Source organism: Musa acuminata, chromosome BXJ1-6, assembly GCF_036884655.1.
Source record: "Musa acuminata AAA Group cultivar baxijiao chromosome BXJ1-6, Cavendish_Baxijiao_AAA, whole genome shotgun sequence".
Lineage (NCBI taxonomy): Eukaryota > Viridiplantae > Streptophyta > Magnoliopsida > Zingiberales > Musaceae > Musa > Musa acuminata.
This window is the reverse complement of record NC_088332.1, coordinates 4,054,537-4,070,000: the sequence shown is the minus strand read 5'-3', so window position 1 is coordinate 4,070,000 and position 15,464 is coordinate 4,054,537. Positions and strand designations below refer to the sequence as shown.

The following is a 15,464-nucleotide window of genomic DNA, read 5'->3' as shown; positions in this document are numbered from 1 at the left end:
TAAGAACTTTCCAAATGACATTTTGATGATAATTCAGGTGCTGGTAGAGGAAAAAAATATAAAATTTAGTTCAGAGATACATTCCAATGTGTGCTATTTTGTTGCATTATGTGCTTCATGATTATCTATGCTAAGTGAAAAAGTTAGTGTGATCTATCGTCCTTTGACTTTTCATTCAATGCACACCTAATGCAGTCTTTAAGTAATAAATGGCCTGTATGGCTGAAATACATCATCACAAGTAGTCTTTTGTGGACTGATAAGATAAAAATCAGTAAAATATAACAATTAGTAGGAATATGTAGTATTAAAGTTCTGTAATAGGAGGCGTCAAATAACAGGTAATCATCAAATATGAAGCAATGATTCCAATGAAATTTGACCTTTTTTCCAGCTTCTGCATATCAGCAAGAACTTAAGATGGTCAGTGAAGAACTTCAGATTTGTAATAATATCATCAATTGAAGTCACAGATATGTCCTGCATTTAACTATAAACAACATAATCAAAATGCAGAAAGAAAATAAAGCCTATTTAGTGACCAAAATAGATGAAGTTTATGCAAAATAAATTCTAGCAGTGGTATAGCAGATATGAACAATGAGCAAAATGGTATCGAGAATGACTTTAGGAAGGAAATGGTGTTGATAATAAAGATCAGCATTAAGATTGGCTAGGTTTGCCATGCATCACCTCTTTTTGTTATAGTGTTTCAAAATCAGCGTGATATGGATATCTTGTCTTATATTTGATTGATTAAAAATATTTAAACTGCTCATTTAAGACTCCAGCACTGTGTTGTATTTTTAAGCTGATGCAAACTACAGCATGTGGCTGACTCTAATCATCAACTAATGTGATGTTGCAGGTCTTTTTATGAATTATGTCATACTTATATGTAACGTATCTGTGGTTAAATCATTTCTTTTTGTTTAATGACTTATAAAATTGGTCATGCAGGGCAAATCTGCTTTCAGAATCTCAACGGATAAAATACACAATCGAGCAACATACACAAGGCATTCCTGATGCTAGAACATACTTGTTGACACTACAGGAGATACGGATCAAGTATATTTTATTTGTGGCTTATTTATTAACTATGATAAAGTCATCTATATTCATTTGCTTATGTCTTAGTTTTCTCATAATCGCTAATCTTGTACTTCTGACAAAATAATGCTACAAGATGCTCACAGTTACCCAGGAAAAGGTCAAAATAACTAGGAATAATGAATTTTATTCCTGATGGCTGATCACAGGTTTGTTAGTGAGAAGTTCTAAATATCTTTGGAAGGTATGCTTAGGAAATTGACTGGGTTATAAAAAATTAATGAATTAATAAATATAATTAAATACCCAAAGTTTTCTTATGTTACAATGGAGTTTGGAAAAGGAAATTGCTAGAGAATTGTATGGTTCCATGTAATGCCAGCAGACTGACTGGAGTTTATGGACACATTGCTTTAGCAAGTTAACAACTATAAAAAATCCTTAGAATTATTTACTGGAAGAGTGGAGTTTATGGATCCATGACAAAGGCTTAAACCTGTTTATTCAGTTGTTGCACTGATAGAATTTAGAGTCCTTGAAGAAAAAAAAAAGGATCAAATTTATAATATCAGTTTCAAAACTCCTGCATCGGAGTACCCGTCTGGAAGTTTTAACTCATGCCTCAAATTTCAGTAATCAAAAGAAGATATACTAACAATTACATAATACAAGAAAAATGAATGTTAATAAAATTTGTTAAGACATCACTTTCTGTTATTTTGTAGATCTTTAGCTACAAAGTCTTGATAGGTCTAGCTTAGGCTGAAACTTAAATTAACATATATTTGCTATGTGCCACTGAACTTTTATTGATAGCTATGTATTTTGGAATCACCTTGAGAAAACAACATTTGACAGCCTGTTTGCTTGAACATGTATTTACAAAGTAAATACTAAATGCTTAGAAAACATTGCTCATCATCTTCTCTTGTTGATGAGAATTGTGCATTTGCTTTGTCAGGAATGGCCTTACAGATGATCTTGGTGCTGAGGCTATGATGATGGAAGCCTTGGAGAAGGTTGAGAAAGAGATCAAGAAGCCACTGCTGAGGTCGGACAAGAAGAACATGGCTTTGCTCTTAACTGAATTTGACAAGATCAATAAGAAGTGAGTTTTAAATCTGTTTACTATGTTAGCTATTTAAATCTTGCATGACTAGTTGTGGTTATCGGATAAACTGCTGCCTGGTCATATTGTGCATGTTTCCAAAAGAGTGTTTGTATCAGTTAAATCCAACTGATACCATTTATGGTAAATTGTGCCCTCTCAATAGAAGCTACAGTTATAGTTATAACGAGATCAATTGACTTGATCTAGAGAATTATGACTTACCCATCAGTGCCACAGAGATGTTTGCCTAACCTATTGATCCCTGCAAGTTTTTATATAAGATTTAACATCAGTCTCAATGTCATCATTTGCATTATGAAGGCCATTACATTTACCTGCTTATATTTGGTGCACTAATTGAATGTTAACCTTGTCTCCATTTCTGAAATTTGAATTAGACTGGGAATTAAAAAGGAAGATCTTCCCAAGTATGAAGAACAGTTGGAACTCAAAATTGCTAAAGAAGATCTGCAGGGTCTGAAGGAGGAGGTAACCGAAGCAATGGAATCCCAGCTTAAAAGGTTGGTCTCATCTCCTTGGTAGAGGTTAAAAGTAAATATTCCTCACCAGAAGACAATTGAGAAATTTATCATTTATTCATTTTACAGAATACAAATTGAGAAATCTACAATTTAATCATTTTACCTGCTTTGACGCATATTTTTAGCTATTTTTGATGTCCTAGACCTGTGTTTTTTAGTTATTTCAAGGTATAAGTTGTGCTAATTGCTCATAACTCTTGCAGGGAGGAGTTCAAGGATGAGCAGATGGTTGAAGTCAAGTCGTTGGATATTAGGAATTTTATCTGAGATTTTGCTTAAAAGTCTATTGTCTAAAGTTCTATTGTCTAAACCCTGAAGGCAAGTTTTTCATTTCTGTGCTTTCAAAGTAAGTTGCTACAACCAGCAGCAATAAGCTGCTTAACATGGACGCTGTTGACGACCTGTGACCTTTACATTTATCCAATAATAAGCTGCTGAATGTGCCATACATTAATTATTTTGTGATTAGAGCTGGTGACTGGTTAGCATAGAGGTGCTTCTCTCCCATGGCCCAAATTTCTGTTTCATCAGAGATCCGCGGTCTGTCAACTATTTATGTGCGTCTCTCCCCACTTCATAATTGTCGCACCACGTGGTATGTCAACTATTTATGTTTGAGAAAAATGCATTTCCTTTTGTTGACTTTATACCTTTAACACAAGTCATCTCGCTCTAATGCTTAGATTCTCGAAGCCCCCCCAAACCATGTGCCCAACACAAATAGAATCCGAATTCTACAGACTTTTAGAAGAAACAGAAGCTTTATGTTTAACATCCAATGCCAATAATTCCTTCGACCGTGTCTGCCTATAGCAAAAGCTAATTAACTTGGGGAAGCCACGAAAGAAGAAAGACGCAATTTCCATCACAGCGACCGCCAGCCATATTTCTATTCCCCGACAATATGTCTTCTTTCCTACACCAACCTCTCAATTAATAGAACATCCAGCTAATTGCATTCGATTGTTAGATTTTACTTCTTGCCAACTCTTCCCAATGGTCCCCCACGGTTTGATGATTCAGTACGCTACAAGCTTCCTCCAAGTAACAATGGGCCGCCCGCCATCTTTCGGCATAAAAAATAATACTACGATATTTTATGGTAGATTGAGACCCGAACGCTAATAGTAAAGATTTTTATGGAACATTTTGATGCCATCAAAGTGACAACTAATGTTTGGGTGGTGTGGGGGGTCCCGACAAATAATGATGGCTGGAGCCGGCTCTCCCAATTCGCAAGAGTCGGATCTTTCGTCAGCAATAATACCCCATCCTTTTATTATAATCTTCTAAATTCTGCTCACCACCGGTGCCTTCACCGCCTGCCGTGTGTACATCGGCATCTCCCCTCTATGCGCGCACGTCCTGCTCAATGGCAATCTCGCAATAAACAGAAAGGTAAGGCTCGTTACCGACGCGTGGAGACCACCGGGCGGCGCATGGTGAGATCCGTTGCTTGGGAGTCACGCGTCCTGACTGACTGCGTCGGAGTCAACTAACCCGCATCCGACGGCCGCTGTGGTTGAACCAACCCGTTCTCACCGAAAGTGGTCTTTCATTACCACCTATGCCCTGACTCGCTGGCTATAAATACCACGCCGGAGTTAAGCTGTGTTTGCCAAACTCGATAGCCGGGAAGCCCACAGCTCTCCAACCAGTCAGGTACTTCTTCCGTTTCGGCTTTGACTTATAGAGAGAGAGAGAGAGAGAGAGAGAGAGAGAGAGAGAGAGAGAGAGAGATGGCGACGTCTTCAAGAAGATCTAGCGGGCCGGTGCTCCCTTTCCGGCGATCGATCTCGCCCGGAGGAGGCGGTACTGCCTCCGCCTTCGCCTCCTCCTCCTCCAGCTTCACCGCTCACTCTGCAGCCTCCTTCTTCCACCACCATCAACACCACCGATCCGCCTCCCCCACCCGTGTCCACTTCGTCGGCGCTGCTCATCCCCCAACCCCCTCCGTCCGTCTGTCCTTCGACCGGTCCACCTCCCCTGGCCGCTCCCTAGCCGCCCCCGACAAGCGATCCGTAGCCCCTGCCGCCGCTCCCGCCCGCCGCACCTGTCTCTGCTCCCCCAGCACGCACCCTGGATCCTTCCGCTGCAGCCTCCACAAAGGCCTCAACCTGCACCACCACGGCCACGTCGCCGCCGCTTCGCCGTCCAATAGGCTCAACGCTCGACGGTCCGCTATGACTAACTCGCTGGTCCGGATCGGGGCCGTGGAGGGCGAGTGGGTAAAGCGTGCCCTCGCTGCTCTCATCCGCCCCTCCTCCCACCAGCAGCGGCGGCGGGCGGGCTTCCAACCCCGCCCCAGCCGCCTCTCCCGGATGTCCAAGGCCGACGATCTCTGATCCCCGCCGTCCGATCCACAGATCTCGTACCAGGTTCGTAAATATCATTCAAAATAATAAATATTTCATCACCTCTCCTCATCGTCACCGCGGAGATTCGCCGGCGACCGCGATCCAGATCTTGGAGCGTTTCGGAGCTCGGATTTTTCGGATTACTTCTTTTTGTTCATAGAATTTTGTACCAAGAAAGACAGGGAAAAATAATATCTCGAGTGGGGCGGCGAACAGACAAGCCGTTCGTTTGTACATTCTTTTGTGGCAGGCGTTGATGCTGCCAATTGAACAAACAGATTGAGTCGAACCGAGACTAACTCCTTAAAGTAAAAGAAAATTCCTTAAAAATTCATTTAATTTGCTCTAAATAACCTAACATTGATTCATTTTTTTCTAATTATGTTCGAGAAATAGTTTCTTTGGGTGGCAATTAACCGAGTGTGATGTTGGGTTGGTTATGCATTGCAGCAGAGCTAACGTGTTCGTCCGATCCGTTATGCTTACCGTTGGGCGTCGTTTCCGTCGCCGTCGGTGTAAACAGCGTCACCACCGTCGTCCGTCGTATGCGCGTCCTTTGTTCCGTGAGGTAAAGAATTATCTTTTTTGTGTTATAATTTTTCTGCTTTATTGTTATTGTGCATTATTTGCTTTTATAACTGTCTAATTCAATCGTTCTCTCGTAGTTTTCGTTGCAGGACCGGTGGGAATTTTGACTTGGAATTGCTCAGAAAAGAACACAGATGATTAACATCAATAATAAATAAATATATATTTCAATCAGTTCACTATATTATTTCCAAATAAATAAATTAATTGAAAATTTTGGGGACTAAAAAGTTGCAAGTTGAAACTACGCAAGGAATCAGATCTGACCCACTAAAGGAAGAAAGGGACACTAGGGACAAAAGAGACTGGCCAACTAAAACACTTCCATCTCGAATTGATGTTATAATTTTAGCCTCGGAAGGCGCTGGAAGTAACACATGCCGATTGCCGCAGTAATGGGCCTTGGACTTTGACGGCGTCCGAGGTCGGTTGGAAATGGTCAATGTGACCTTCTCGTGCGTCGCACAAGAAGCGGTGGAGAACCGCCTCAGGGCCCCTATGGCCCCATATGAGGTTAACATGACATCATCATTTCCGACTCACCGGTTCTTCGACATAACATTTGTGACAACATACTGCCGCGGATCAGAGTGGGTGGAAACATATTAGGAGTGACGCGGAGAAGTTGATTCAGCCGATCGGATTGATTCACTAATTTTCGAATCTTTAAAAAATAAAAAATAATTATTTATTAATAAAATATGATTTATTTTTTTAAAAAAATATTATACATATTAAAAAAATAAAATCCGATTTTATTATTTTTAAAATAAATATTATATATATTTTAATATAGTTGAAATATATATTAATTTTGAAAAAAATTATCAATACAAACATATCTAATTTATACCGAATGAGTATCAATATAATCAACAACGACACACAAGATATAAACCTTTGGTTCACACGGTAGGCAACCTGAACTTAGCATTGCAAGTGAGAAAAGGAAGAGCTGCTTTAGAATAATGTGGCTATCAAGTCAACGTACGCCGCTCTTGTAAGCTTCCCATGGTCCGTTTGTATGGTGTGCTAGTTATTCTACGGAAAATATTACATATGGCAAAAGACGTTTTGTACTCTGACAAGCGACTGGGAGTTGTAACTGTCAGAAATAGTGTCGACTTATTCAAGATGGAAATCTGCCCTTTTCTGTTCTTTTTTCTAGATTGAGTTTTAAAGATCAAATGAAAGATCACTTCTGTTCAACCTCTAAATAATATCAAGAACAACTCGTAATATCGTAATTATTGGGATGGGTTACATAGATGCTTTACTACCACCGGTAGAAAACTACACTATCACAATACAAACTCCGATTCCTTTTCCGGCTAATGCAAGCTAACTTTAACACCGTTAATGTTGATCCTAACTTGGAAGAAAAGGATGAAAGATTACTCTATATATATATATATATATAATTCGGGTTGAGTTATCCGCCCAATAGGTCAATGGTGAGACAACCATTATCTTCTTGTAGACATCATGACGATCACTACTATCTATGTCGACGTCGATATAAATATCGAGCGATCTTTTTATTACTTGATAATTACATCAATACTGATATAGATACAAAGTAACAAAAAAAGTTATTCGATAATTATATAGAAAATACAAAGTGGTTCTTATCTTTCGTTGTTGCTCTTCTCATTTACAATAATTATCCATGACCCTAGTGATGTCGTCATCCGTCACCATCGATATCGTCCGTCATTATCGACTAAAATATTAAAAATATTTTTTTTGCTTTCGTTTTCGTATTTTCATATGTAAGATTGATAATGTTAATATAAATATACATAAATATTTTACTTTTCTAATTTTAGGAATATAATATAATCTTTTTAAATATAAAAAATACTAATATAATTAACTAAGGGGTAATATGTAATTTCAATCTCAGAAAGCAGAAAGAAGACATTTCAATGCATTGTTTCAGCAATAAGCTCTAAACCGAGGCACATTAACGCATTAGTCCACCAAAAGTTTAGGAAGGGAAGCAGAAGAACACACACCATCACGATGATACTTCAAGTTGTATGAATCTGGCCACATCAACCTCTTTCCCACGGAACGTACACATTATTAATCGGGATGAGTCTGAGAGGACGACTTCATCGGATCCTTTCATCAGAGGCCCGGTCTTCGGGTCCTCGCCCGAATTGGCAGGGCAGTTGAGCGAAGGATCCTTCAAGCCGAAGGCTACCACAACCGCGTCAATCTTCGTGCCAGCTAATCTCCACCGTCCACGGAAACCCCGTGTGTGCATGACGGTCGAGATGAGACCAATCATTGTGCGGGGACAAATGTGACCCGCCCCACTTCCCCTCCTTCATCTCCGTGCTTTGGTTTGATAAGATTTGATCTGTAGACGACGACGCTGCCTCGTGTGATCTGATCGGAAGCTTGGATCTCGGGTCGGAGAGGAGCCCCGGTTCGCGATGTCGATGCTCGACGCTTTCTTCAACAAGGGTTTCAAAGGGGCGAAATGGTACGCCGGCGATCGATGAATCCTTACGATCTCCTCCTCTTTTCTCGTGCTTCTTACATATTCCTCTGATATTTCGTGATTCTTGATGAATTAGATTGCGGGTATTACCTTTCGTCAAATTTTCTTTGTGGATTCATGATGTTTTTTCTCCTTGATCGTGGGTGCTTCGAGTTTCGTTCCGAAGGGCAAAATTGGTTCTCTCTGGTGTAATTTTTTCGTGGGTGTATATAGGAAAAATGTGTGTTATGGAATTATTTTATCAGATTAAATGGAAATTTTATATATTCGGCAACCGAAACAAAAGGTCGATATGTTCTACTGGATGGCTTAGCGTGACCTGATCATTGCTTTTTGTGTGATGAAGCAAAACGCTGTTGAAGCTGACGATTCCGAGAATAAAGTTGCTGCGTAATCGAAGGGAGATTCAGCTGAAGCAGATGCGGAAGGATATTGCCAAGCTTCTTGAGAATGGCCAAGAAGCCACTGCTCGAATTCGGGTATGGTGTAATTTCCTTTCAGAATGTGATCGTGACCAGAATGATGTGCTATGTATTGGTTGGAAGTGTCAAACATTGAAAACCAAGTGTTTTTGTTTTTTGGTTTTTTTCGGCTGATGGAAGGTGGAGCACATAATCCGGGAGGAGAACATGATGGCAGCACAGGAGATCCTTGAGTTGTTCTGCGAGCTCATCACTGTCCGTCTTCCCATAATAGAAACACAGAGGTTATATTCTTGGTGCTACTTCTGCCCTTTACCGTCCTATTTTGTTCTTTGATTTGGTTCTAATGCCTTTGTATATATATTTTACTTAACAAGCATATAACATGCAGCATGTTTCTCATGTTCTCATAGACTGATAACGAATTTCTAATTGGATGAACATGTTTTCCTTTGTGATACACATAATGACTTCTCGATGATTTTTTATTATTAGTACCTATGACAACAAGCTGTAATATTACCAACTTTTTGTGGTTGGATATATGGGACAGCATTATTGTTTAAACTAAGAACTATTGTTTCTCTTTCTAAGGTATTATGTCTCCCTGCACCTCTCTCCACACTACTAGTCCTAATAAACTTGGTCGACTAGATATATTCAGTTACTCATGAGTATAAATACTTTTTGTGTTCTCTTTTTCTAGTGGACTCACACATCCATCTCAGCATCCTGTTCTTAGCAATATTATCTTTTCGTACTTGCCGCTTACACTTTAATATTCCCCACCACTTTAACCCAAAAGACACAATTGATTCTACCTCTCGAATAAGATTTTCTTTCAGTCTGAGGGCACAAGAATATCACATAAAACTTTCAATATTTCTTTTTATTTTTTCCATCCCACTATATTCCTGTGGTTAGCTTTTATTGTTCTCCCCTTCCTATTGGATAATAGATCCAATCCTAAAAAAATTATTCTAAGACTTGATTCTTCTATTGTCATTGCTTGTTGTTATTCTGCACACATTCCATTTAGTCCTACTTAGTTGAGGATTCATATGTTTTCTTATTTTATATTTTCTAGTAATCTCACTTAACAGTCTCAATGTTCTCTTCTCAAAAATACTAAATTTTCATCTATATCCCATAACTTTCAGATCTAGACTTTATTGTGCGGTGTTCCATGTCTAGTTTGCTTCTGTCCAACTCCCTTACGACAACTAGTGATTGCAGATAGGCTGGCTTCTGTGTATCCTTGCTATCATTTGTAGAACATAAGGTATACAATTTTTCATCTGCAGGGGACTACTCCAATTTTGGCGCCTCCTTTGATAGTATAGAAATGTTAGGTGCTGTTGCAGAGCAAGGTTTAGATAGAACTAGTTGCAAGAAGTATCATGGCATGGTTATTCTTAGTTACTTAGATTTGGAGGGATAATGCACATGCATTTTCTCAGGAATCTAGCATCATGTAATATGAAGCAGGGTTAAATATCTATAGTTTCTTGTTGAGCAAATTGACCTCAGTGAATATCAAAAAGTTCATGCTTGCGTGTACAATAGCCAAAGAGATCTTTTAGAGGTTGGATCTAGTCTCTTGAGATCTTAATGTTTTGGAGGTTTTGGCCTTGCGTCTGACATATCTAATTAGTAAGCCAAAAATTATGATGAAGTCTAGTAATTAGTGATATTCATTGATTTATTCATTGGAAATAAAAGGAAATCTTCATATTGAGAACATTTTGGTGGATGGATGATAGGTTTAAACTGGATATGGTCCAATATGTATGTTGAGTGGTTCCCTAATAATAACAAAAATCTGGAAGAGTCATTTCTGATAAAACAGTAAATGGCTTTGTCAAAATGGGCATATGGCATTGGTTGAAGCCTATTATGGTTGGTCCTAACTGTTTGTATCATATATCTTTCATTGGCCAAACAGGCTATGTATAACTTCTTTGCAAATTTTTTTACCAATTCCAAGTAGTATTATGAAGTAGCTTTTTATTTATTTATGTGTACTCATAAAGTAAATATCTGGCATAGCTATGCTGCGCTACATGTATCCATAAGTACCCACTTATACATGTTTCCAAAAGGAAATATCTGACATTGTTGTGCAATGAGCATTAATATGGGAACAAAAATGTGCGAGTTGCATTTAGCCACTGAATTAAGGTCGATTCTGTTTTTCCATGGTGAACATTGTACATAACATTTTCAATAGAAATAACTTTAGATATTATTCATAGAGTAAAAACATGATGGTTAAAAATGGTGAGTCGCGATAGGAGTCTCGTGTGATTGTCGGGTACTTTTGATATTAAAAGAAAAATTTTATAAGACAGTTGTCAAGCCAACAATGTTTTATAGATTTGAGTGTTGGATAGTTAAAAACAACACATATAATAAATTTGTATTGCTAAAATGAAAATGCTAAGGTGGATGTATGGAGTTAGTAGGAAAAATAGAAAAAAATAAAAAACAATACTAAATAATTAGGTATCGCTTTGATAGAAGATAAATGAGAGAGAATCATTTAAGATGATTTGAGTATGTGCTCAGAAGATTTATGGATGTAGTAGTTAATGCGATAGTTAGAAGATGTGAAATAATTACCGTTAGTGATACGAGGAGAAGTAGAGGAAGGAAAAAAAAAACGTTAATAGAAACTATAAATAAACATTTAAATATTCTTAAATTAACTAAATATATGACTTTTTATTATTCTTACTGGTGACAAAATATCCATGTAGGCGATCTCAAATAATTGGGATTTATGACTTTGTTGTTGTTGTTATAATATTCCCGATAGAAATGACCTTGTAACTATGGGAGACGAAAATAAAACTAAAATGGTGTAATTAAATCAAACATCTTATTAGTAAAAAAAGGAGAAACAAGGAGAAGGATCACTGTGAGACATTATCATCTTCCCGATTTATATTCTCCAATCAATGTCTATCCAAGCACCATATCTGATATTGATATGAAGCAATTGTTACCATAGGGCTTTAAGGGAATGCATGATCTACGACTACATTTAAACATAATTAGAGTTAGAAATATTATTTAAAGCAGAGAAGTTATTTTTTTATTATTAAATCAAGCTAAAAATTGCACGGACCGTTTTTATAAATTTTTGTAAATATTCCTTGAGCTTTTTGGAAGGCTTATTTTATCCTGATGGTCTTAAGATTTAGACAACCAACACTTCTTAACTCCTTTCATGATGCTTGAGTTTTGTACTGCAACAATTTTTCAGAGAATGTCCATTAGACTTGAAAGAAGCAATTTCCAGCATCTGTTTTGCTGCACCACGATGTGCAGACTTGCCTGAACTTCAGCAGGTGCAAATGTTATTTGCTGCCAAATATGGGAAGGAATTTGTGATGGCTGCAACTGAACTGTTGCCAGATTGTGGAGTCAATCGCCAGGTAATATTAACAATCAAGCATTAGTTGTTGGATTCTACTGGAACAGTTCTTCTGTAAAAGAGTAGACCTGTGCAACATTACTTTTGATACATTCTTCTTTCTTGCAGATAATTGAACTGCTGTCAATTCGTGCTCCTTCAGTGGAAGTAAAACTAAAGTTGTTAAAAGAAATTGCTGAGGAACATGAGTTAGATTGGGATCCATCTACCACTGAAAGTGAGTACCTCAAGCCACATGAGGATTTACTGGTAAGTTGAAGACATCAATTTCAATGATTAATTCATATTCTTTATCAACTAATATTATGTTTTCTGTATCAGAATGGTCCGAACAATTTCACAAATGGATCTACATTGCCTCTTCCACCCCAGAAACATGATGCATTATCTTCTGATGATGTGGAGGAGTCTCTCACAGAACCTGATTCGGAGGCAGATTTTGATTCCTTGGATCTTCCTGAAGTTCCAAAAGATTCAGTTCGAGCAGCTTTGGATGTTCCATCAGCTTCAGGAAATGTTTCAAACCTACCATCTTCGATGCATGACCTTGGACTCGATCACCAGGCTTCCAAATCCATTCCAGATGAGGATATGCCACATGTGCCCTCCATGGCACCTGCAGGAAATGACCTGGAGCCATCGATTGCTTCCCCATACAACCATCTCAATGTGGAACACAAACAATTTGTGCCGTTTGCTAGTTCCCCATCTTCTTTTTCAGTCTCTGCACAACAAAATGAGTCTCTTCCTCCACCTCTCTCTTCTATGTCAGAATCTTTGAAGCCTAGCCAGCCAGCCCACCCTCCACCACTGTCCTCTTCTATTTCACTGTCTCCAAAACAAAGTGAACCAGCTCTTTCTCCACCATCGTTGTCTTCTTTGCCAGATAATCAGGACCAAAATGAACCGCCTCCATCTCATCCATTGCTGTTTCCTGTTGCTTCATCTGCAAAGCACAGCGAGCCGATTACTTCTGCAGTTTCTTCTGCTTCATTGCCCTCAACTAAGAATGAGTTAGCAGCCTCGCTTTCCAGGGAAAAAAGTGAGATAAACGTTGACTTACAGGACATATTAGCAGCTGCCCAAGCTGCAGCTGAAACAGCAGAACGTGCTGCGATAGCTGCACGAGCAGCTGCAAACCTTGCTCAAGTTAGAATTACTGATCTTGCCACGAAAAGGAGCAACAGGACTTCTGAAAGTTGTGGAGATGAACTTCAAGGGGAAGGCTCTGAGCATGCAAACAATTCTGCAAGACCGACGTTCCATCAACAGTATTCTTTTGGCAGTAATAAGAACCTTGCTGCCTATGGGCAGGAGTGGAAACCAGATTCACCAACTCTTCCATCTCATGAGGTGCCTCTCTCTTCCCATGTACCGCAGCGCTTGCCTTCCCTGGAGGATGATCCATATTTCTCATACCCTAATTTGTTCACATCGAAAGACACAGAGGTCAAGTCAGGTATTCATGACTCATCAGACAATTCAGTGTCTCATCAAACTTCTGATTAGGGTGAAAAGGTATGTTGCCTGGCACTTACTACTGTTGCTTAAATAGCATCCTGGAAACCTTTTAGTTGGTTATGTTTCATCCATGTTTCAGTTTAGCAGACTCTTAATCTCTGAATGTGCTTATATATGTAAAGCAAATATAAATACTGCAATATATTTTGATTCTGTGCTTCTTGTGTGAAAATGTTGAAGTGCTTGTTTTGATACATATTTGGAACCAATAAATTTGTCCTCGAGGTAATGTTGATTTACAATGTCTGGTGGATTGACAATTTCAAGTCATAATTCAGGTTCAATGTGATGTAGGACAAGAGGTGGGACTGAAACTGAGGTTTTGTGAAGCTAATTGAACAATTAGAAGGAACTTTGAGGTTAAATCAGTGTCTGTGAAAACATGCAGAATTGTAACATATAATTGAGAGTCAGGTAAACTCTTTGCAAGGATGGAATTTATGTAAGAATAAATAGTGAGTAAAAGATGAAATAAGACTTAGGGATGGTACCCAATGTTTATAGTTGAAGTAGATAAGGTGAAAGAGGATTAGCACTTGTATGTGTAGAGTTGTTGACATCAAAGAAGATAAAAGCTAAGTTGCAACAGAAGAAGCCTGAGAACGATGAACAGCTGTGATTTAACTATAAGTTGTGTTGTTAGCAGCTGGGAATGTGGCTTCTTTCAGCTTTTAATCTTCCTTTGCTTTGCTGTGTCATCTCTTATCATGATCAATGGCTGGAATTTGTCGCTGATGCCAAGGCATTTAGGGGACTGTGTCCTACACGACGGGCGTGTGGACTGTACCCTCCACATGGCACCATCAGTTGTTGGAACACTATATGATGACCCGAGCTTGATAGCCACACGAGCTAAGCTCGCTATTCATGAGAAAGAGTTGCTCTTTGGAGGTGAGTAGTGACTCAGATGCATATCATCAACGTAGGAGGACGGACTAATTGGCTCAGGGTATTGCTACTCTGACTGAAAAGCTTACCCCAGTCTACTTTGGGCTAATTATAGATTATCTTTGTAATTAGACTTTCTTAGCATCATTAGATTTAAAAATTTATATTTGAATTATTATATATATGAGAGTGAAACATCTAGGTCTATTTACCTTGATGTTGTCGGTTTTATCGATAAAAACACGAAAATAATAAGTAAAAAGGTAATTTCAACGTTCCAGTGGGTGATGGACGACGTCGGTGGTGGTTGACGATGACATCGCTAGGGGCCGCGGGTGGTTGTTGTGGATAAAGAGAGCGACGACGAGAGATGAGAGTCACTCTGTATCTGCGTCGACGTTGATACACTTGTCAAGCGGCCTTTTTGTCGTTTTGCATTTGTATCGGTGCTAACGCAAATGCACGCCGACGTAGTTGCAGAGCGATGTCGCTCTGTATTTGCATCGACGTCAATACAAATGCCGAGTGGCCCTTCACACTCAACAACTGCATTGACGCCGACGCAATGAGCGATCGTTTTTGTCGCTTTGCATCTGTGTCGGTTTCGACACATTTATTGAGTAGCGAAAGGGTCGTTAGACTTATACATTAATTACCGTTTCGTCGCTCGGTAACTGCGTCGATGTCGACGCAAATGTAGAGCGGTGAAAGGGTTGCTCGGTAACTGCGTCGATGTCGATGCAGAAGCAAAGCGATGAAAGGGTCGCTCGACATCTGCATTGGCACTGCTCTGCATTTGTGTCGGTGCCGATCCAGTTGTCGATTGGTCTTGCAGAGTTGCTCTCATCTCTCGTCATCGTTCTCCTCATCCACAATAGTCACCCATGACCCCTAGCAACGTCGTTGTCCACCACCATCGACGTCATCTGCCATCACCGCCATCACCAACAGGAACATTGAAATTATTTTTTTGTCTATTGTTTTCGTATTTCTGTCGGTAAAACCGACGACATTAGGGAAATAGACCTAAA

General features: G+C 39.1%; 3 protein-coding genes across 6 annotated transcripts in view; all 3 read left to right on the top strand.

The window, feature by feature from the left end:
• LOC103986812 (probable ATP synthase 24 kDa subunit, mitochondrial) overlaps positions 1 to 3,160 on the top strand; it is a 5,593-nt gene extending 2,433 nt beyond the window's left edge. Inside the window, exons 4-7 of the mRNA XM_009404916.3 lie at positions 961 to 1,071; positions 2,015 to 2,161; positions 2,563 to 2,685; positions 2,910 to 3,160. Of these exons, the coding sequence (XP_009403191.2) occupies positions 961 to 1,071; positions 2,015 to 2,161; positions 2,563 to 2,685; positions 2,910 to 2,973 (445 nt within the window). The 3' untranslated portion in view covers positions 2,974 to 3,160. The remainder of the gene's footprint in view (positions 1 to 960; positions 1,072 to 2,014; positions 2,162 to 2,562; positions 2,686 to 2,909) is intronic.
• Positions 3,161 to 4,316: 1,156 nt separating this feature from the next.
• LOC135675704 (uncharacterized) lies at positions 4,317 to 6,818 on the top strand. 4 transcript variants are annotated; one of them, XM_065186124.1, is made up of 3 exons: positions 4,317 to 5,084; positions 5,517 to 5,631; positions 5,741 to 6,818. In XM_065186124.1, exon 1 carries the CDS (start codon positions 4,446 to 4,448, stop codon positions 5,049 to 5,051), a length of 606 nt encoding a protein of 201 aa, XP_065042196.1. In that variant the 5' UTR covers positions 4,317 to 4,445; the 3' UTR covers positions 5,052 to 5,084; positions 5,517 to 5,631; positions 5,741 to 6,818. The 4 variants fall into 4 exon arrangements, with proteins under 4 accessions (XP_065042196.1, XP_065042194.1, XP_065042195.1 ...); XM_065186122.1 differs by having other exon boundaries at positions 5,729 to 6,818; XM_065186123.1 differs by having other exon boundaries at positions 5,514 to 5,631.
• Positions 6,819 to 7,973: 1,155 nt separating this feature from the next.
• LOC103986810 (uncharacterized) lies at positions 7,974 to 13,704 on the top strand. The gene is made up of 6 exons (XM_009404914.3): positions 7,974 to 8,145; positions 8,510 to 8,642; positions 8,766 to 8,869; positions 11,854 to 12,025; positions 12,133 to 12,273; positions 12,346 to 13,704. Exons 1-6 carry the CDS (start codon positions 8,096 to 8,098, stop codon positions 13,531 to 13,533), a joined length of 1,788 nt encoding a protein of 595 aa, XP_009403189.2. The 5' UTR covers positions 7,974 to 8,095; the 3' UTR covers positions 13,534 to 13,704.
• The last annotated feature ends 1,760 nt before the right edge of the window (positions 13,705 to 15,464 follow it).

What these genes read in the sequence shown, in the direction of transcription:
- LOC135675704 (XM_065186124.1), top strand. Translation starts at nt 4,446, where the DNA reads ATGGCGACGTCTTCAAGAAGATCTAGCGGGCCGGTGCTCCCTTTCCGG.
- LOC103986810 (XM_009404914.3), top strand. Translation starts at nt 8,096, where the DNA reads ATGTCGATGCTCGACGCTTTCTTCAACAAGGGTTTCAAAGGGGCGAAA. An exon ending in AAGCCACTGCTCGAATTCGG is followed by an intron (nt 8,643 to 8,765) that starts GTATGGTGTAAT and finishes GGCTGATGGAAG; the next exon opens with GTGGAGCACATAATCCGGGA. An exon ending in CCCATAATAGAAACACAGAG is followed by an intron (nt 8,870 to 11,853) that starts GTTATATTCTTG and finishes ACAATTTTTCAG; the next exon opens with AGAATGTCCATTAGACTTGA.